Source organism: Ornithorhynchus anatinus, chromosome 11 (assembly GCF_004115215.2).
Source record: "Ornithorhynchus anatinus isolate Pmale09 chromosome 11, mOrnAna1.pri.v4, whole genome shotgun sequence".
NCBI classification, from domain to species: domain Eukaryota; kingdom Metazoa; phylum Chordata; class Mammalia; order Monotremata; family Ornithorhynchidae; genus Ornithorhynchus; species Ornithorhynchus anatinus.
The window spans coordinates 23,696,345-23,718,293 of NC_041738.1; the positions used below are offsets into that span (position 1 = coordinate 23,696,345).

The 21,949-nt window shown below is 45.3% G+C and overlaps 1 protein-coding gene across 4 annotated transcripts in view; it reads left to right on the top strand.

The window, feature by feature from the left end:
- ZBTB44 (zinc finger and BTB domain containing 44) overlaps window positions 1-21,949 on the top strand; it is a 72,600-nt gene that overhangs the window by 21,682 nt on the left and 28,969 nt on the right. For 2 of the 4 annotated variants that reach the window (XM_029075021.2, XM_029075022.2), the window contains exon 2: window positions 20,653-21,726. In XM_029075021.2, the coding sequence (XP_028930854.1) occupies window positions 20,709-21,726 (1,018 nt within the window). In that variant the 5' untranslated portion in view covers window positions 20,653-20,708. Of the gene's footprint in view, window positions 1-5,905; window positions 6,013-20,652; window positions 21,727-21,949 lie in introns of those variants that run through there. The other 2 variants (XM_029075020.2, XM_029075023.2) reach the window with 2 other exon arrangements.

A 21,949-nucleotide genomic window follows, 5' to 3' on the forward strand; every position in this document is an offset into this window, starting at 1 on the left:
GAGCTGTTGTCTTCCCCCTGTTTTACAGATGGGGGACCTGAGGCCCAGAGAAGGCAGTTGACATACCTAAGGTCACTCAGCAGGCGAATGGCACAGCTACGACCAAAACCCAAGTGGTCTGGTGCCCAGTACCATGCTCTTTCCACTAGGCCATCATGGAAACTCACGAAACATTTCTAAGTTTCTCTTGCCCATTTTCCCTCATATTTCCTCCTTGTTGATTATACTGTCTTATGTCCTTATCTCCTCTCCCTGTTCCTCTTTTCCTTTTCTCGTCTTTCTCCCGGCCTCTTCATCTCCCCTTCTCCCTCTCCTCTGCCACTTCTCCTCCTCTTCTTGTATCCTACAGCCAGCCCTCTACTTCCAGGCCAAACCAAGCTCCCTCCACCTAATGTATTACCGGTCAGCCCTGGGGTTCACATCTCTGGCTGCCTGTTTCCTCAGTCCAATCCAGGTCCAGCCACTTACAGCTATTTTGACTCCAACACTGCATGGTCAAATAAAAGCCCATCACATGTGCGTTGTGGCAGACCTCATCAACCTCCATACCTCTGGCTGTCTCCTAGTTGCACAACCTCTGGACTGCCATGACTGGCCCCTGCAGTCTGACCCCTGCCTGCCACTGCCAGGCTGGGCCAGGAGCATTAATTCCATACTACGCTGGATCCCCCCCAACCTCAACATTTTCATCCGGTCCCAGATCCAGCCGCCTTCAGGTTTCCCTTGGTGACTGACCCACTGTTGACCCTTCTTCCGGGCTGTGCCAAACCTGTCAAATCTGGGTCTCATCGCGCATCTCTGCCAGTCAGAGCCTGGGGCATTATTTATCTTGTTTTGAATAGTTTAATATTATCACCCTCTATTTCCAGAGTTTGTTTCTTCCTAAAAGCTCATAACATTTCATAGAAATAACCTTATCTATATTCACAATTTCTCTGAGAAGCAGGAAAGGAGCATTCCCTGTTTTACACATTGGAAACTAGGGACAGAGAAATTAAATAACTTTCCCAGGGTCTCACAGGGGGTCAGTGGCAGAGCTAGGATCAGAATCCAGGTGTCCTGACTCTGTCAAGTACCCTTTCCATTGATTGCTTCTAAAAACTGCCCGTTGAGGCTTTTGCTTATCATTTGGTGGGACTCTAATAACAGATGTCTATAAAATTATTGTTCTAATTGTGCTTAAGTGATAAATGGGCTACTTTTGGACATATATGAATTGGTTGCCATTATCTGTTTTAGTATTAGTATGAGTTGTATTGTGCGTTTAGCTGGACTCTCATTTACTTTGGAGAGTATGCAGCTCAAGGTGTAGCAGATCGTATAGGACAAACGTTATAAAATAGAATGATTTTGCCAATTTAATCCTGTAGAACTGAATTTATCCTTCAAAATATAGGTGGATCATTTTGTACACTGTTCTTGGGGTAACTTCTGCAACCCTTGATTTGATAGCATAATATGAGAGAAAATTTAAACCTAAAATCCTGAAGTACTAATCCTCAATTGTGATTGAATCCTAAAATTGCCCTTTCTTAATAGTATTTAAGTGCTTATTATGTGCTGGGCGCATAATAGGTACCAAGCACTGGGGTAAATACAAAACAGTGAGGTCAGGCACAGTCCACATCCCACATGGGGCCCCCACTCTTAATCCCCATTTTACAGATGAGGTAACTGAGGCACAGAGAAGGTAAGTAACTTGCCCAGAGCCATACAGCAGATAAGTGGCAGAGCCAGGATTAGAACGCAAGTCCTTCTGACTCCCAGGCCTGTGCTTTATGCTTCTTTAGTTCCATTCCCTTACCTCTAGGCACCTAATCCATTCCTCCTTATGAGTATTCTATTACTGTATTAAGTCAGTGGTAAGTGTGATAAATGCTTACAGGGCCTCTCTTCTATCGGTTTTACTCCTCTGCTTGGCAATTACAAAAGTGGGACAGGTCAAGCATCAGTAGAAAATATGGGGAAGGGCAGGACAGGATCTGTGCACAAGTTCAGCTGGATTGTAGTCCCCCTTAACCCAGAAAGTTCTAAAATTAGCAAGTCGTGTGCCTGCTTTTTGACCTTTGAATCAACCGTAACTTCTCTGTGTCACTTTCATTTTCAGTCTCTTGGTAAATCCAACCAGGTTTTCTTGCACACCACTTCCCCGATCAGCTCCCTCCTTACCATCCAAACGGCATCTACCCCGCTATAAACTCTATTGCCTCAGCCATCTTTCTGGTCTCCTTTCCTGCAGCCTCACCCTTACCCAGTCTGTTTTACACTGTGTGACCTTAATCATCTTTCTAAAATGTTGTTTGGCACGTGTTTCCCCATGAGTCTCCAAAAATTTCCATATTTACCCATTTCAGTTTACATAAAGCAGAAACTTTTGATCCTTGGTCTCAATCCACTCTACCAGTGCACTCTTACCTAACAGCTCTCTAACTCCTGGTTCACACTCTTAACAACAATAATAATAATATTAAGTACGTAACTATGTGCCAAGCGCTGTTATAAGCACAGGGGCAGATACAAGATATTCAGGTTGAACACAGTCCATGTCCCACGTAGGGCTCATGGTCTTAATCCCCATTTTACAGATGAGTTAACTGAGACCCAGAGAAATTAAGTGACTTGCCCAAAGTCAAACAGCAGATGTGATAGAGCCAGGATTAGAAACCAGGTCCTTCTGACTCCCAGGCCCGTGTGCTATCCGTTGGGCCATGCTCTTTCTTACTCATGCCTGAACCAACCCTCCCCTTCAAATCTGCAAATCCACGACTCTCTCCCCATCTTTATTTACACTTATCTATTTACTCGGCATATACCTGTAGTCAAAAGTTTTAGTCTTGTTCTTCTTTCTCCTGCTCCCACTGTTTGAAAATCATCTGTGTCTGTCTTCCCTATTGGATTGGGGCGCGGTCCTTAATGGCAGAAACTGGGCCTCTTGCTTTTCTTGTACTCTCGAAAGCATTTAGTACAGCCCTGTGAACACAATAAGTGTACAATAAATACAGTCCATCGAGTCACTCCAGTAAAGTATATTCTGCATGTCTGCTAAATGGCAGTGTCTAAAGCAAATAAAATCTACTGGGTAAATGTGCCAACTGTGGAAAAGTTTTGTACGTACTTTGCTATGTATGAAAATAGGTGTGAATGGAAAATTGGATGGGAAGACTCTGGATTTTGAGAATTTTCCCCATTTTGCTGCTGCTTAAAGAATGACAAAAGTACCTAAAACATGCAACTGCCAGCACTGCTGAACATTTAATTTGTGTCTAGGGCCCAGTATCACAGTTACAAAATATCCAAGGGTTATGCTGTTCCTGTTTGTAATCAATCAGTCAGTGGTTTTTATTGAGAGCTTTCTGCGTACAGACCACTGTACTAAAAGCATGGGGGAGTTCAGAATAACAGAGCGGGTAGACACGTTCCCTGCCCACAGCGAGCTTTCAGCGTAGATTGATATTGATAAACTCTTCTGGACTCTAGTTTATTTTTAAACATTAGAGGAGGCAGACTTTGAGGGTTTCACACAACTGGTGGTTGGGCCTTCCCCGAAGAGCCTGATGTGAGACGTCCTAAAGCTCTTTCTTCCAAGAGATCCGACTCCTAACAATCTAGGCCCATTTTATTTTTTAAGGTAAACCCTTTTTTAAAAGGCTCTTAGGGGCCTCTATCTGTCTTTTCAGACTTATTTCAGTGGAACCAAAAAAAATCTGTAGTATTAACATGTTCTTTTGGGATGTAGCTGATATTTTGAGTAGATGTCTGCTTGATATTTTTCACTCACCGGTATAAAACTAACGTTCGAAAATCCAAGTTTAATAGCTGTTTTCCATCCGTTGTTAGTTTTCGATTTGCCTGGCTTTTCATCATTTTGACAAGTTTGAATGATATTTACTGTAACAAGTCATATCTTTTTTTCCATAACAATCTATTTCTTTAGGTAAGTTGGTTTGTCACTTTCAAATTTTTTGTTTATTGATTTAAGTAGGATGAATATGAAAACTGGGGGACTGTGTGGATGGCCTGAAATCCACCCTTTCCTCTCCATCCAGACTGTTATTTATTATTATAATAATTTTGGTATTTGTTAAATGCTTACTGTGTGCCAGGCACTGAATTAAGCGCAAGGGTAGACAAGTTTATCACTTTGGGCACAGTCCCTGTCCCACATGTGGCTCACATTCTCAATCCCTGTTTAACAGATGAGGTAACTGAGGCACAGAGAAGTGAAGTGGTTTGCCCAAGGTCACACAGCAGGCAAGTGGCAGAGCCAGGATTAGAAACCATGTCCTTCTGACTCCCAGGCCCGTGCTCTATTCACTATGCCAACTGCTACCTCGTTATTCCAAGCGCTTATCCTGGCCCACCTCGACTACTGCATCAGCCTCCCTGCTGACCTCCCTGCCTCCTGTCTCTTCCCCACTTCAGTCCGCAATTCACTCTGCTGCCTGAATGGCCTTTTTACAAAGACGTTCAGTCCGCGTTTCCCTGCTTCTCAAGAACCTCAGTGGTTGTACATCTACCTCCATATCAAAGAGAAATTCCTTATCCTAGGCTTTAAAGCACCCAATCACTTGCCTGCTGCCTTCCTTACTGCCCTGATTTTGTACTACAACCCAGCCTGGGCATTTTGCTCCTAATGCCAGCCTCCTCATTGTAGATCAGCTCCGTCTGTCTCACCTCCCACCACTTGGCCGCGTCCCCTCCCACCACTTGCCCGTGTCCTGTCTACTACCTGGACGTCCCTCCCTCTTTGTATCCACCAGACGATCACTCTCCCCACCTTCAAAGCACCAAGAAGCCTTCCCCGACTAAGCCCTCACCTCTTCTTCTCCCACTCCCTTCTGCATCTCCCTTGCACTCGAATTTGTCCCTTTTATTCACCACATCCTAAACCCCACAGCACTTACGCACACATCCGTGAAGTATTTATATTAAGGTCTGTGTCCCCTCTACACTGTAAGCTCATTGTCAGCAGGGAATGTGTCTTCCAACTCTGTCGTATTGTGTTCTTCCAAGCGCTTAGTATGATGCTCTGCGCACAGTAAGCGCTCAATAAACACTATCGATAGATGGGCGGCCCGGATCCTCAGTGCCCTAGTTGGTGCCGAAACCACTGCTCATCTAGAACTCCAGATCGGAGCGCTTAACTTCAGAGGGCCATAGACTTAGATTGGTTGCCTTTGACGAATGAGGAAGCCAGGGTAGCCAGCCAGCCTCCCCACCACCCACGGCAACCTTCCAAGACCAGGTCTAGGAAGTGCCTCAGATGGTGGTGTTTGAGCACTTAACCTAATTGCTGAGGGGTCTAATGCTCATTTAAGGGGATGCCCTACCGGGTTTGCCCAGTGCCTTGTGGGCTGCTCCAGTCGTTCCTCAGCCACTCTTAATAATAATAATAATGTTGGTATTTGTTAAGCGCTTACTATGTGCAGAGCACTGTTCTAAGCGCTGGGGTAAACACAGGGGAATCAGGTTGTCCCACGTGGAGCTCACAGTCTTAATCCCCATTTTACAGATGAGGGAACTGAGGCACAGAGAAGTTAAGTGACTTGCCCACAGTCACACAGCTGACAAGTGGCAGAGCTGGGATTCGAACTCATGAGCCCTGACTCCAAAGCCCGTGCTCTTTCCACTGCGCCACGCTGCTTCTATTCTGGGCAGACCTGGTCACACTCCAGGACTGCTGGATTGGGAACTGAGCCCCATCCATTTAAAGGCCTCAAGTTAGTGGAGGAGGTGATTTCCGAGTAGAAGTGAGAAACATCGTGTCCAAAAATGTACCCGAAAAACCTTGGGATGAAAACATTTTCAATATAAATGCCTGCTCTTTACACAGGCCGTTTGAAGAGTAATCTTGTTTTGAGATATTCTGATCATGTATTTTTTTTTCAAATGTGGTTTTACTTGCCTGTCTAGTGATTGCGAAGCCCAGCCATTTGCCTGGGACCATCTCAGTTTTTGACTCCTGGCGAGCAGCAGGTGAGAGAGAGATGCTGATGGAAGCCAAACTACTAGGTAATAGTCAACATATGTACACCCCCATATATATTTAGATATTTAAGATGTAGACATCTTATGTGTAATATCAGGGGTTACAGGGTGGAAGAAAAGTGAAGTTGGGGGGTGCAAGTCTTCCACCACAGTCATTATTAGCCTTTAATTAGCTTCTTCCTAGTCATTGCACCTTCACTTGCTCCTGTGGCCTCTCTCTTTTTTTTTTATGGTGTTTGTAAAGCACACTGTGCCAGACAGTGTACTAAGCACTGGGGTAAATAGAAGCTAATCAGGTTGGACACGGTCCATGTCCCACATGGGGCTCACGGTCTTAATCCCCATTAAGGGGATAAGGTAACCAAGACAACAGAGAATTGAAGTGACTTGCCCGAGGTCATACAGCAGACAAGTGGAGAAGCTGGGGTTGGGACCCAGGTCTTTCTGACTCCAGGCCAATACCCTATCCACTAGATAACATAGGAGAGCACATTATGGCCTAGTTGGAGGAGGGAGTTTTAAGGAAATCATACTTTCTTTTTTTTAAAATTCAAGCTTCAATTAAATTTCTTTATTACCTAAACTTTCCCATGGAACTGGTGAAACACTACTGAAAAACAGCCGTTTCAATCTGAAAAGTTTTTAAGGTGCTAGACGTATTAAATATTTGAAATAATTTTGTGTTTAATTGTATGAACTAACTGCACAATTTTAAATATTCATTCCCGTTAGCTCTTCAGACGAATTAATCTCTACCAACTCCTGTCACTTTAACATTCTCAGCATCGCTAAACTACGCCCTATCATCTCCATCCAAATTTCTACCACATTAGTCCAAGCACTTATCCTATCCCACCTTGATTACTCTATGAACCTCCTTGTTGATCTCCCTGCCTCTTGTCTTTCCCCACTCCAACCCATACTTCACTCTGCTGCCCAGGCAATTTTAGTGCTAAAACGTTCAAGCCACGTTTCCCCACTCCTCAAGAACCTCCAGTGGTTGCCTATCCACCTCCGCATCAAACAGAAACTCCTTATCATCGGCTTTAAAGCAGTCGATCACCTCTCCCCCTCTTACAGCACTTGGCTACTCTCCTGCTACAACCCAGCCTGCACAGTTTGCTCCTCTAATGCTGACCTTCTCGCTGTATCTCAGCCTTGTCTGTCTCGCTGCTGACCTCTTGCCCAAGTCCTGCCTCTGGCCTGGAGCCCCCTCACTTTTCATATCTGACAATTACTTTCCCCCCCAACCCCTTCAAAGCCTTATTGAAGGCCCATCTCCTCCAAGAGGCCTTCCCTGACTGAACCCTTCTTTCCTCTTCTCCCACTCCCTTCTGCGTCACCCTGACTGACTTCTTTTATTAATTCCCCCCCCCCGCCCCAGTCCCATAGCACTTATGTACAAATCTGTAATTTTAGTTATTTATATTAGTGTCCGTCTCCCCCTCTAGACTGTAAGCTCTTTGTGGGCAGGAAGTGTCTGTTATATTGTACTCTCCCAAGGGCTTAATACAGTGCTCTACACACAGTAAATGCTCAATAAATACGATTGACCGACTGTGCTAAAACCACCCCTTGTATATGTTGCAACTAAATAGTGTCCCAGGTCAATTCCTAACACAAACAGTGGCTGATGGGCAATGCTGAATTACTGTTCTGGTTACAAAATCTTACCATGATGTTTTGGCCTTTTAGCTATTAACATTTTATATTTAATTTCAATTTGAAATTTATGTATTTTCCCCCACGTCCCCTCTCTCAAACTCCTACGCTCTCACTGTTAGTATGGATTCAAGGTGTTTCTTTATTTTATCATATTTTTCTCCCCAAAGTAATATAAAATGTCATTTCAAACTATATTGCAATTGCAGTGTTATAACCTGTCTCTTTATAAACTAAGAAGCTTTCCTCTTCATAACATGTAGCTACTGAAATTGGTTTCAGTAGCTGTATGCGTGCATACCTAATGAAACTGTTTTAGCTCCAGGACAAAAACACATCTCTTTTCTAAACTAGTGTGTAATACGAGGAGTGGATAAAATGTGCTGAATGATAAAAAAAAAATTTCAAGGAGAATGTGTGATTAATAAAGTTTCTGGGAAGTTGTGACACCTTTTCTAGTCAGAGAAATTTTATTAAATGTCAAATGAATGTGGCGAAAGGGGCTCTCATAATGGGGTAAAACCCAGCAATCAAATTTCCACTTCAAGGTTAGTCACCCAGCCTAATAATTAGACCTCTGGACCTGACTTAGTGCTTTCATCCCTTCTAGCTCCTCTTCCTGCCAGCAGTTGATCAGTCAATTCAAACTGGTCTCTTTAATGTGTGACTGATTTCCCCTTCGTAACCTCACTTATGAGTCAGAGCCTGATACAGGTACTATGACTAGCTTCATCTGGTTTTGCCCTTAGGACTCTGAAAAGTCAAGAGCAGGTGAAGTCTAGAAATCTTTTGCCCAGGTATCCAGTTCCAGGATTGAGCGGTGAGATGCTCCTCATTTGACCATGAGATGGAACCACTTACCAGCCTTGCTTGCTACACTTTCAGCCACCTAACTGTGGGATTTCCAACCCCGTTACTGAAGATGAGAGGTGGAGGGGTGGAGTCTGTGTGGCATTGGTAAAGAAAAGAGGCAGGGCAAGGGAGTTGTAGAAGAAATTGGTGCCAGGGGGTAATACGTGCCCAGACTAGGCCTAAATATGTCAGTCAATCAATAATAATGACCTGAGGACTGTGTTAAGTACTGAGGTAGGTACAGGATAAAGCATTTATACAAGGTAAAACATTTATTGAGCATGAGTGAGGTGCAGAGTAATATACTAAGAGTTTGGGAGAGCACAATCCCAGCCTTCAAGGAGTTTACGATTTAACAGACGAGGCAGATACTTAAATTACAGACAGACAAAGTAGTTCCGGGTACATAAGACATGTATATAGCCATTCTGGTCCCGAAAACGTTGTGTTTATGTGGCGTGATAGGGTTGAAGTGGCAGTTTTGCGGGTAGGTAAAGAGAGATTTAGAGATGGATGAGGAAGGTCTTCTGGAGAAGTTACGATTTAAAAAGGCTTTGAAAATGTGGAAGAGCAACCCGCTCTTATTAAACAGTATTTATTGAGTGTCTGCTGTGGGTGGTGCACCGTATTAGGTGCTTTGGGAAAGTTAAAGGGAATTAATAGACACGATATCTGCCGTCAGAGAGTTTGGAGTCTAGCAGAGGAGACAGACTTGAAAATCATGTAGTGGCTAACAGTGAATTGGTATCTTGATTTTGGGCTATGGGAAAATCTGTGTTCCTTTCAGAGACATGAGAACATTAAAAAAATGTCATTACTAAGTCAGACCAGGATTTTGACTTTCAAAATTGGCAATGGCATTCTTGGAGGAAGTGTGATCAATCAATCAATAATATTTATTGCGGGCTTACTGTTGGGAAGATCACTGTACTAAGCGCATGGGAAAATACAGTACAATAGAGTTGGTAGACACCATCTGTGCCCACAAGGAGTGTGCAGTCTACGAAGGGACAGACATTAAAATACAGTAGGGAAATTAGTAGAGTAAAAGGATATGTTACGTAAGTGCTATGGAGATGGGATGAGAATCAAAGTGCTTAAGTGCAGTACAGGCAGGTTCATAGGCGATGCAGAGGGGAGGGCAAATAGGGAAAATAGCCTCTTGGAGGGTGGTTGTGGTTCTTGACATCGATCCTCGTTTGTAGGGATTGTGCCTCATAGCATCCTTCAGTTTTCCCTCTGCATTACACACTTTTCCACTGTAACCCATTATGGGCCAACAGGTGTGAGCAATCTAGAACCTCTCTTGAGCCTGATGATGTGGCTTGCCCGAAAATAGTTTTCCTCTGATTATGAAGAGGTTGTCACTAATGGTAAACTCAGCATGACCTAGTGAGAGGCAAAATGGCCGAGTGGAAAGAACGTGCATCTTGGGTATCAGGGGACATGGCTCCTAGTCCCAGCTCTACCTCTGACAAGTCACTTAAACTTTCTATGCCTCAGTTGTCTCGTCTGTAAAATGATTGTGAGCCCAGCGCGGCACAGAGACTGTGACTGATCTGATTATTCTTGCCTCTACTGGGTGCATAGCGTATTGTCCCACTAGATTATAAACTCCTTGAAAACAGAAGTCATGTCTTACAAGGATTATCCCTTGTGCTGACATGTTTTCTCTCTGCAGCACCTGATGCTGTTTTTGTTTCTATACCTCACTGTCGATCAGTAAAATAATGGTATTTATTGTGCTCTTCCTCTGTGCAGAGCATTGTACTTTGCATCTGGGAGAGTACAGTTCAACACAGTTACAGACACGTTTACGGCCCACAGGGAGCTTACAGTCTGGAGGGGGAAATAGAAACTCAAATGGTTGCCCATCCACCTCTGCATCAAGCAAAAACGCCTCACCGTTGACATTAAGCGCTCCTCTAATGCTAATCTTCTCACTCTGCCTCCATCTTGTCTATCTTGCTGCTGACCCCTCTCCCATGTCCTGCTTCTGGCCTGGAATGCCCTCCCTCCTCAAATCTGACAGGCAGTTACCTCCCCATGCACCCTCATCCCCCCCCACCACCCTTCAAAGTCTTATCTAAGGCGTGTCTCCATGAGGCCTTCCCTGACTAGGCTCCCCTTTTCTCTTCTCCCCCTCCCTTCTACTTCACCCTGACTTGCTCTCTTTGTTCTTCCCCCTCCCAGCCCCTCAGCGCTTATGTACATATCTCTAATTTATTTATATTAATGTCTGTCTCCCCCACTCTAGACTGTAAACTCATTGTGGGCAGAGAATGTCTGTTTATTATTATATTGTATTGTCCCAAGCACTTAATAGAGTGCTCTGCACACAGTAAGTCATGTTCTTGCCTGTCCCGCCATTGACCCCTGGCCCATGTCCTACCTCTGACCTGGAATGCCCTCCCTCCTCACATCCGCTAAACTAACTCTCTTCCCCTCTTCAAAGCCCTACTGAGAGCTCACCTCCTCCAGGAGGCCTTCCCAGACTGAGATCTCCTTTCCCTCTGCTCCTCCTCCCCTCCCCATTTCCCCTACTCCCTCCCTCTGCTCTATCCCCTTCCCCTCCCCACAGTCCTTATGCATATTTATACATATTATTCTATCTATTTTGTTAATGATGTGTATTGATTCTTTTTATCTGTTTTGATGATATTGAGCCAGGATTACAACCCAGGTCTCCTGACTCCCAATACTGGGTGACACTGCTTAGATGAACGTGAGTAGTTGGGGTCCCCAAGAGAGTGAGTTTAAATTAAAAAGAGAAGGGCCTCAGAACAGAGCCCTGATGGACACCCACAGTTACAGAGTGGAAAGCGCAACTCAGAGTTCGAGGAGGATTAGGATGGAGTAGAGGCCACTAGATTTGGCAGGAAGATTATTAGTGACCTTAGAGAGGCCTGTGTCCCTGTAATGAAGGGGACAGAAGTGGAAGTTGGCGAGGGAAGTAAGTGGAAGCAGAGGGTGTCAGCTATTCACTCGAGGAGTTTGCGGAGGAATGGCCGAAGGGGTGGTAACTGAAGGGAGCCATGGGGTCTTTTTTTAGGCTAGGAAACACATGAGCATGTTTGAAAGCAGTTAGGAAGAAGCCATTGGGGAGTGAACAGTTAAAGGTGGAAACAAGGAGGGAGGAGGGGGAGCGGGGACAAGTGTTTTGATATGGTATGGAGGGATGGGGTCATAGGTGCAGGTGGAGGAGGTGGATTTTGAGAGGAGATAAAAGGTCCCTTGAGATACTGTTATCTGTTGCTGAATTGTACATTCCAAGCGCTTAGTACAGTGCTCTGCACATAGTAAGTGCTCAAATACTATTGAATGAATACTGTGGGAAAGATGGGAGCGTCGAAGAAGGGGCAAGAGGAGGGAGGGTCTAGAGTGGAGCAGGTGAAATTTTAGGGAGATCATGCCTGATAGTTTCACTTTTATCAATATAGTACATGGCCACGGGAAGCAGCCTGGCCTAGTGGAAAGAGCATGGGAGTGGGAGTTAGGACCTGGGTTCTGATCCTGTTTCTGTCACTTGTCTAAGAAGCAGTGTGGCTTAGTGGAAAGAGCATGGGATTGGGAGTCAGAGGTCGTGGGTTCTAATCCCGGCTCCACCACTTCTCAGCTGTGTGACGCTGGACAAGTCATTTAATTTCTCTGTTCCTCAGTTACCTCATCTGTAAAATGAGGATTAAGACTGTAAACCTCACCTGGGACAACCTGATAACCTTGTATCTCCCTAGCGTTTAGAACAGTGCTTGGCACATAATAAGCATTTAACAGATACCATTATTATTTTTATTGTTATTATCGTCTAATGTGTGGCCTTGGGCAAGCCACTTAGTTCACTTCTCTATGCCTTAGTTCCCTCATCTGTAAAATGGGGATTAAGGCTGTGAGCCCCATGTGGGACAGGCACTGTGTCCAACCTAATTGTCTTGTATCTCCCCCAGTGCTTAGTACAGTGCCTGTCATATAGTAAGCACTTAACAAATACCTTTTAAAAAAATGGCCAGGTAAGGAGTGGATGACATATGGTTCTAGGAGGGAGTTAAAGATTATAAACAGCTGGTAAGGGAGGTGAGCATGGGAGTCAGTAAGGGTGGAGAAATAATTTTGCCAGAGGTTGGAGAGGGCAGAGTTAAAACGGGGAGGGTGGATTTCTGATGGACAGGATCATCCTGGTGTCTGGATTTCCACCAGTAATGCTCCATAGCTCAAGCCCCAGAGCAAAGGAAGCGAACTGTGGAGGCCATCCAGGCTGCGGGTCAGTGGCACAAGGTTGGTGGAGGGTTAGGGGAGTGAGTGAGTTGGGTTCATTGGAGAGGACATTTCAAATCTTATTCTCGAAGAGTTAGAGGCATGATTTCCCATTTCAAAAATTCTGTAGTCCTTCCTCCAACTGGTTCTGCTTTTCTAAGAGAACACCGATCCTACACTTAACTCTAGTTGCCTTTTCTAAAATGAAATAGTTCTATTGCCCTTTTTTTTTTTGGCCTGGCCTCCCTTCCCCCCAGCTTGTGACAGTGTTAAATTTTAGTGATTTGTCAGGATTGCGAGACTCCATCCAACATCGATTTAGGTGTTAATGATGTGCTAAAGAACGGAAGGCTGCGTCGACATTAATTTAGATACTCTCCCCAGTCTAAAGGGAGTCAAGGGTGAGACAGGTAATGAGGAAGAGAGAGGGGGAAATGTTTAAACTAAAAATATTACCACAAAAAATAATAGCTCATTTGTGACTGGTGTGGTCTTGTTTCCTGAGGTTTCTACTTACCTCTGCCTTGTTGGGGGAATAGGTCTTAGCTCCAGCAGTGTTTGGGGAGATTGAGGGGTGGCCTCACCCGTAAACCACCTCCCATGGACCCTAGAACCCCAGTGGAAAGGAAGCCCTGGGCTTTATGGTGCTTGACCCCCATCCCCAACACACACACACACACTCTCTCTCTCCTCCCCCCCCCCCTTCAAATTAGCAGTCACCACTAGCATAAAACCTGTCCTCTGCTCTTTGCTTTTGGTTTCATACTAGCAGTTGTTTCAGTATCCTGGCACTCTCATACTTCTCCTGAAGAAGATCTCTCCCAGTACATTTTCTTTTTTATTGCTTGTGGGTGTCAGACCTACCTCTTATAGGGAGCAGTCATTTATCCTTTCCAGAAAACCTCTCAGCTCCATTTGTCATATGGATGAATTATCCTCACATAGTGGCTGGGTGACTCAAGTCTCCCATTATTACTACCGGCCCTAGTTTTACAGCCTCCTTGCTCTCTAACTTTTTCTGATCATTTTTCTCAACCTTGTAAAGTGGTCTTTAGAGCAGTACTACAGTGATATTTTCACTTGAGGTGGCATTTTATATCTAAGGAATTCCACAGTGGTAATCTGATCTATTCACTCTATTTTATTACTGATTATGTGGACAATGAGATACAGACCCTGAGTTTTGAGGACTAATACATTCTTGCACTGGGCATACATAAATGAAACTTGACCTGGGACTTTTTTATATAAATAAAATTATTTGTCATTTGCCTCTGCTCTTCTTCCCTCTATGATTGCCGTCTTCATCAGCTGATCGGCTGACAGGTCCTTCTCTGCCTTGAAACACATTTCTCCGCCTTGAAACACATTTCTCCCTCCTTCCACCTCTCCAGCCTTCTGTGGACTCCACTGCCCCGTCCAACTATTGCCCCTTCTCCCACCTCAGTTGGGTCAATCGAGTCTCCCGACTCAATTGGGTCGTTTAAACGTGCTGTCTCTGCTTCGTCTCCTTCAACTCCCGGGAACCCTCTTACAGTCAAGTTTTAGCCCCGTTCACACTACTGCCCTCTCCGAGATAACCAGTGACCTCCTTGCCAGATCTAACTTACTCTATTCGGAATGGTTCCTCCTCATCTTTTTAGCTTGCCTTCAACACTGTGGAGCATCCCCTTCTCCCAGAAACACTATCTAACCTTCCATTTTCTGACAATTCTCTCCCAGTTCTCCTCTACCCGTCTAACTGATCCTTCTCAGGGTCTTTCACTGGCTCCGCTTGTGCTTTCCACTCTGTAACTGTGGGTGTCCCTCAGGGCTCTGTTCTGAGTCCCTTCTCTTCTTAATTTAAACTCTCTCTCTTGAGGACCCCATCCACTCACGTTCATCTAAGCAGTGTCACCCAGTACTGCAAGTCAGGAGACCTGGGTTGTAATCCTGGCTCCACCCCTTGCCTGCTGTGTGACCTTAGGCAAGTCATTTCACTTCTATGCCTCGGTTTCCTCATTTGTAAAATAACTGTTCTCCCTCCCTTTTAGACTGGGAACTCCGTGTGGAACAGGGGCTGTGTTCAAACTGATTATCTTGAATCTAAGCAGCGTGGCTCAGTGGAAAGAGCACGGGCTTTGGAGTCAGGGCTCATGAGTTCGAATCCCGGATCTGCCACTTGTCGGCTGTGTGACTGTGGGCAAGTCACTTAACTTCTCTGTGCCTCAGTTCCCTCATCTGTAAAATGGGGGTGAAGACTGTGAGCCCCACGTGGGATAACCTGATTCCCCTATGTCTACCCCAGCGCTTAGAACAGTGCTTGGCACATAGTAAGCGCTTAACAAATACCAACATTATTATTATTATTATTACCCCAGGGTTTAGCACAATGTTTGGCTTATGTGTCGTGGTACTTGTAAGCGCTTACTGTGTGCAAGTACTAGCCCTTAGCACAGTGCCTAGCACATAGTAAGCACTTATATACCGTTATAATAATTATTATTATTATCATTATTACTACTAAAACTTGGGGTAGATATAAAATAATCAGTTTGGACACAGTGTCACGATTTAAGTGGAAGGTAATAGGATTTAATCCCCATTTTACAGTTGAAGAATCTGAAGTTCAGAGAATAGTAATGATAATTATAAAAGTGCCTTTAAATGCTTACTATGTGCCATGCGCTGTATTAAGCACTGGGGTATTCATTCGTTCGATCGTATTTATTGAGCGATTACTGTGGGCAGAACACTGTACTAAGTGCTAGGGAGAGTACTATACAAAAATAAGCAGACACATTCCTTGTCCACAACAAGTTTACAGTCTTAGAGCAGGGGAGGAAGACATTAATCTAAATAAATAAATTAATGATAGGTAAGTGCTGTGGGGCTGGAAGGGGGGAAAAACAAAGGGAGAAAGTCAGGGCAACGCAGAAGGGAGAAGAGGAAGGGCAGAGGGGCGCTTAGTCAGGGAATTCCTCTTGGAGAAGATGTACCCTCAGAAAGTCTTGGAAAGGGGGCCGGGGGGAGAGTAATTGTCGAATTTGAGGAGGGAGGTCATTCCGGGCCAGAGGCAGGGCATGGGCGAGTCGAGTGGTCGGCGGCACAATAGATGAATTCGAGGCACTGTGAGAAGGTTAACATTAGAGGAGCCGAGTGTGTGGGCTGGGTTGTAGTAGGAGAGTGGTGAGGTGTGAGTTAGGAGGGGGCAAAGTGACAGTTGAATGCTTTGAAGCCAATGGTGAAGAGTTTTTGTTTGATGCGGAGGTGGATGGGCAGCGACTGGAGTTTTTTGAGGAGTGGTGAAGCAACTCCTGAACTGTTTCATAGAAAAATGATTTGGCCAGCAGAGTGAAGGTTGGACTGAGTAGGGAGAGACAAGACCGGAAGGTCAGCAAGGAGGCTGATGCAGTAATCCAGGCCAGGTAGGATAAGTGATTGTATTAACGTGGAGAGGAAAGGGTGGCTTTTAGCAATGTTGTGACGGTGGGACCGACAGGATTTAGTGATGGATTGAATCTGTGGGTTGAATGAGAGAGAGGAGTCGAGGATAACTCCAACGTTATGGGCTTGTAAGTCAGGAAGGATGATGGTGCCGTCTACAGTGATGGGAAAGTCAGAATTTGGATGGGAAGATAAGTTATCTTGGGTAGAACCTCATGTCAGGTCCCACATGGGGCTCACAGTCTATGTAGGAAGAAGAACAGGTATTGAATCCCAACTTTGTAGGTGAGAGAACTGAGGCACAGAGAAGTGAAGTGACTTACCCAAGGTCACACAGAAGAGAAGTGGTGGAACCAAGATTAGAATCCAGTTCCTCTAATTCCAGGCCCATGCTCTTTCCACTACACCACAGTGCTTCTCATATAGTTGAGCATTTCATAAATGCCACAATTATTATTACCATCATTTCCGAGCAGCTTGGCATAATAGAGCATGGACCTGGGTGTCAGGGGCACGGGTTCTGATCTTATCGTGGCTTCACCATTTGCATGCTGTGTGATCTTGGACAAGTCAGTTAACTTCTCTGTGCCTTAGTTACCTCATTTGTCAAATGGGGATTAAGACTGTGAGCCCTTTGTGGGACGTACTGTGTTCAACCTGATTAGCTTATATCTACCCCGGCACTTAGAACAGTGCCCGGCACATAGTAAACACTTAACAAATGCCATAAAAAAAGACTCCCAAATGTACATCACTGTTCCTAACCTCTCTTATTAACCCTCTCTCCTATGCAGTCTCTCACTCCTCCTGTCTTCGGGTCATCTCTACCTGAAAGGCCCACCACCTCCTCAAATTCAACAAATCCAAAACAGAAATTCTCTTTTCTCATATTCCCTCCTAAATCCTCTCCTCCACCAACTTTTTCATCACTGTTGCTATTGTCCCTGTCCCTCAAGTCGGTAACCATCCCCAACTTCTCCCTCTCAACCCCCATGCTTAATGTCACCAAATAGTGTCACCAAGAGCATTTGGTGACAGAGTGAATCTGGGGGTATACGAGAGCATATACGCATATACATTTCCAGACTAGATGCTCCCTTCTTTTCATCCACATAGCTACTACACTGGTTCAGGAACTCATCATATCCCAGGGTGACTACTGACTGCATCAGGCCTAGAGCTGATCTCCCATCCTCCAGGCTCTTCCCACTTCAGTCCACACTTCACTTTGCTTCTCAGATCATTTGGGGGTGGGGGCAGTGAATAAAGGGAGTGAGTCAGGGCTACCCAGAAAGGAGTGGAAGAAGAGGAAAAAAGGGCTTATTCAGAGAACGCCTCTGGAGGAGATCTGCCTTCAATAAGAGTTTGAATAGAGGGAGAGAGTAATTTTCTGTCGGATATGAGGAAGGCAGGCGTTTTCTGTTGAATTCATGTTTTTATGTTGCTGCAGAATAATCGGACAGTTCCATTCAAGAGCCGCCCCAGGGGAGTGAGGGGCCTGGGGCCACAAACCCACTTCAGGGCCCTGCCATGTGGCAGAGAAAGGTGCGGTGGGCTTTTTAGAGGGTGCAAACTCTGCCCTTAATCTTCCCCCATCCGACATCAGTCAGTCTCATTCAGTAGGTACAGAGTGCTGTCTAAGTGCAAAGTGTTGGGGAAAAGTCAGCCTAGGTCCACGGGGGTTCACAGTCGTAAGGGGAAAGAAGAACAGGGACTCTGGCGATGAGCTCGCAGAGAAGGATTAAAGTGATGATCTATAGCAAAGCAAATCCAGAAAACTAGAACAATAAGAGCTGCAGTTTACAGCTAAAGGAGTGTGTTCCCGAGTCAATCTATCAGTGGTATTTAGCTGACTGTGTGGAGAGTATTGTACTAAGTGCTTGGGAGAGAACAATTCAACAGAGATGGTTCCGTGCCCACAGTGAGATTCCTCGCCGTTTTGGCAGACCAATCCCAAATCCATCAGTCACCCATCCATAGTCGCAATGTTTTGGAAGGAACGCTGCCACGGGGACTTCTGCTTACCCTGCCCCCCAGCTGACTACACCGGGCAGGACCTCCTAGATGGCCTTAGAGGAGGTGGTATTTCCTCTGCCAGTCTCACTGCCTGGCTGCAGGAAGAGCCACTCGGGCAATGTGACTGCCTCTCTGTCTTCCACCTACCCTGCACCAGTTGGCCAGAGTAGGCCCCCGAGGTGGCAGAAGGTCCGGGCCTAACCAGTTCCTAGGGCACTTGCCCTGGGGGACTCTGTTCCTCTGGCCAGACGTGGCACTGGAGAACTGCTGCTATGCAAGGCCTGGTCACCTCCTTCCTGCAACCATCTCTTCTCCACCTCTGCGGAAGCTAGGGAGCTTGGGCTGCCTTGGATGTGCGACCGTGCCCTATCCACTTTGAAGTGGGATGCCTCCCTCCCCTGCCTGACCCCCCAAGGGGTTAGATTTGGGTCACTTGCCACAATGAGCCCCAGCCTAGGGCCAATCCTGTCTCTACTGCATTATATTTTTTTCTAAGGGACAAGCTAGGTCTGTAAAATGAGGATTTAGTGCCTGTCCTCCCACCTATTTAGACTGTGAGCCCCTGTGGGACAGGGACTGTGCCCAATGTGATTAACTTGTATCTACCCCAGATTTAGAACAGTGCTTGATGAATTTTAAGTGTTTAACAAATACCACCGTCCTCATCATTATCATGTTGCAGAATGTTAGGGCTGAATTTGGAAACGAATTATCCAGTACCGATTGCCTATATATCTCTAATACTATCGTTTAGTTTTATCAACCAATAAAATCAGTGTAGATCAATCAGTAAAAGCCTTCTTGGCCATTTTTATCTGTTTTGGTGAGACTTAGTGGATTAGAGGGAGTTACAGGCTTACCCCTTCTCCCTCCTCCTTACAGCCTGTGAGCCCCATTTGTGTCCTATCTGATTATATTGTGTATCTATCCCAGCATTTACTACAGTGTTTGGCCCAAAGTTAAGTGTCTAACAAATCCTACAGGGATTACAAGGAGTGGTTCAACTTCTTGTAAACTTAAGATGACTTCTTGCAGTTCTCCCACAAAGTTCCTTTTCGTAAATTTCTGACCATGTGTATGTAAAACCCTACCATTGAGTGTGCTGTTCTTGACTGCAGTTCTCAAGAGACTCCATCGCAATAATCTTTTTAGTTACCCCATCTCGTTGTCATCTGAGTCGTAGTAGTACTTGAGTATGGTGTTGAAACATGTTGCCCCAGTTCTGCCACTCATCTGATGTGTGGCCTTAGGCAAGTCACTTCCTTCTCTGGGTCACCTGAAAAATGGGGGTTAAGATTCTGAGCCCTGTGCGGGACTGTGTCCAACCTGACTTCCTTGTACCCAGTCCAGCGTTTAGTACAGTGCCTGGCACATAATAAATGGTGCTTAATAAATACCAGAATTATTACTGTGGCTTTTTGCATATTTGGAACTTTAAAATTTTTTTTTTAATAAAAAGTGGACCGTTGTATAGGAAAATGTTTTTACTGTCTATATTTGTAGTTTACTTTTTCCAATGGTAATAATAATTCTGGTATTTAAGTGCTTGCCTGTAGGGCTCTGATGATGGGTAGAGGATCGATTTTCAGGCAGGAGGGAGGGAGGGAGCCAAGAGGTCAGTGGCGAAGCGCGGCACAGTGAGTAGGTTGGTGTTAGAAGCGACGTGAGCTGCTGGATTGTAGTGTGAGAGAAGTGAAGAGATAAGTAGGGGAAAGGGAATTGATTTGAGTGCCTTAAAGGTGATGGTGAGGAGTTTCTCTTAGATGCAGAGATGGTTGGGCACCCTTTGGAGGCTTTTGTAGAATGGAAAGAGGTACATGGAACAGTGTTATAGAGGAGCAGTGAGGGCAACAGAGGGAAATTTGCTGGAGATGGGGGAGGTTGGAGGAGTTGAAACCGAATCAGTCAGTAATCGGTGGTCTTTATTGAGTGCTTACTACTTGCAGAGCACTGTACTAAGCACTTGGGAGACTAGAATGCAAAGGAATTAGCAGATATGTTCCCTGCCCATAACGAGCTTACAGTCTAGAAGATGTGACTACTGCTTGGACTGGTGGAGGGGAAGGAAAGGGCAGATTCTGGAGATGTTGTGAAGATAGAACTGACAGGATATGGTGGCTGACTTGAATATGTGATTGCAGGCGAGAGATGAGTCAAGGGTGATGCCAAAGTTGAGGTCTTGTGAGACAGGGAGGATTAGGGGATTCTGTCAACAAGGGTAGAAAAGTTGTTTGTGGGAGGCACGTGGAGTTTGAAGAAAGTTTGGAGGGGATATTATGAGTTTCCTTCCCTACAGCATCACATATGCACTGAGCCCCTTAAATTCCCTTTCGTTGCAAAGAAAGTTTCTGAGAGTTCAGACTACCTGAGATGTGTGTATCTCATTTCCCTACATTAGAAGAAAATCCCATCATTTTTAAGATAGTAACCAAATGTTTTTATTTATCTGTCTTTTAGGTCATTGCAGAACGACTTGCATCCCTGAAGAGCTTTAGTTGAAGAGCGAGGAAAAGATGGGTGTGAAAACATTTACTCATAGTTCCCCTTCCCACAGCCAGGAAATGCTTGGAAAGCTAAATATGCTTCGCAGCGACGGACACTTCTGTGATATCACCATTCGTGTCCAGGACAAAATCTTCCGGGCACACAAAGTGGTTTTGGCAGCGTGCAGTGATTTCTTTCGCACCAAGCTTGTTGGCCAAGCAGAGGATGACAGCAAGAGTGTGTTGGATTTGCACCACGTAACAGTGACTGGCTTCATACCCCTCCTTGAGTACGCTTACACAGCAACACTGTCAATTAACACAGAAAATATTATCGACGTGCTGGCCGCAGCCAGCTATATGCAAATGTTCAGCGTCGCCAGCACCTGCTCGGAGTTCATGAAATCAAGCATCTTATGGAATACTCCCAACAACCAGCAAGAAAAAGGACTAGAGACAGGACAAGAAAACAGTGCTAACTGCAATTTTACCTCTCGAGATGGCAGTCTCTCTCCCGTTTCTTCAGAATGCAGTGTGGTAGAAAGAACCATTCCCGTTTGCCGAGAGTCCCGCAGAAAGCGTAAAAGCTACATTGTGATGTCCCCGGAAAGTCCCCTCAAGTGTAGCACACAGACAAACTCCCCCCAAGTGCTGAATTCTTCAGCTCCCTACTCCGAGTCAAGAAATCAGCCAGTCGACTCCTCCTTATCTTTTCCCTGGACTTTTCCTTTTGGAATTGATCGAAGGCTGCAGTCGGAAAAGGCCAAGCAGGCCGAAAACCCCAGGACTTTAGAACTCCCAGGCCCTTCTGAGGCAGCTAGAAGAATGGCTGACTATGTGACCTGTGAGAGCACTAAGGCTAACTTGCCATTGGTGACTGAAGAAGACGTGCGGGTCAAAGTGGAAAGATTAAGTGACGAAGAAGTCCACGAGGAAGTTTCGCAGCCTGTCAGTGCATCTCAGAGTTCCTTGAGCGATCAGCAGACAGTACCCGGAAGTGAACAAGTTCAGGAAGATCTTCTGATTAGCCCTCAGTCATCCTCTATAGGTATCATCTCCTCTTCATTTAAATGCGGAAGGGTAATTAGCACCACCGAGAGCATCCCGTTCATTTCGACGCCAGGGGAACCTTTTCTTCAGAAATACCGTAACTGGGTTGCACTGCAAAACATGGTTGGAGGAAGGAAATGTATTGGGAGAGCAAATGGGGGAGCTTTTTTGGAGTCACCCCAGGGATTCATCTTTTTCCAATTATTTGTATTGTCCTTTAT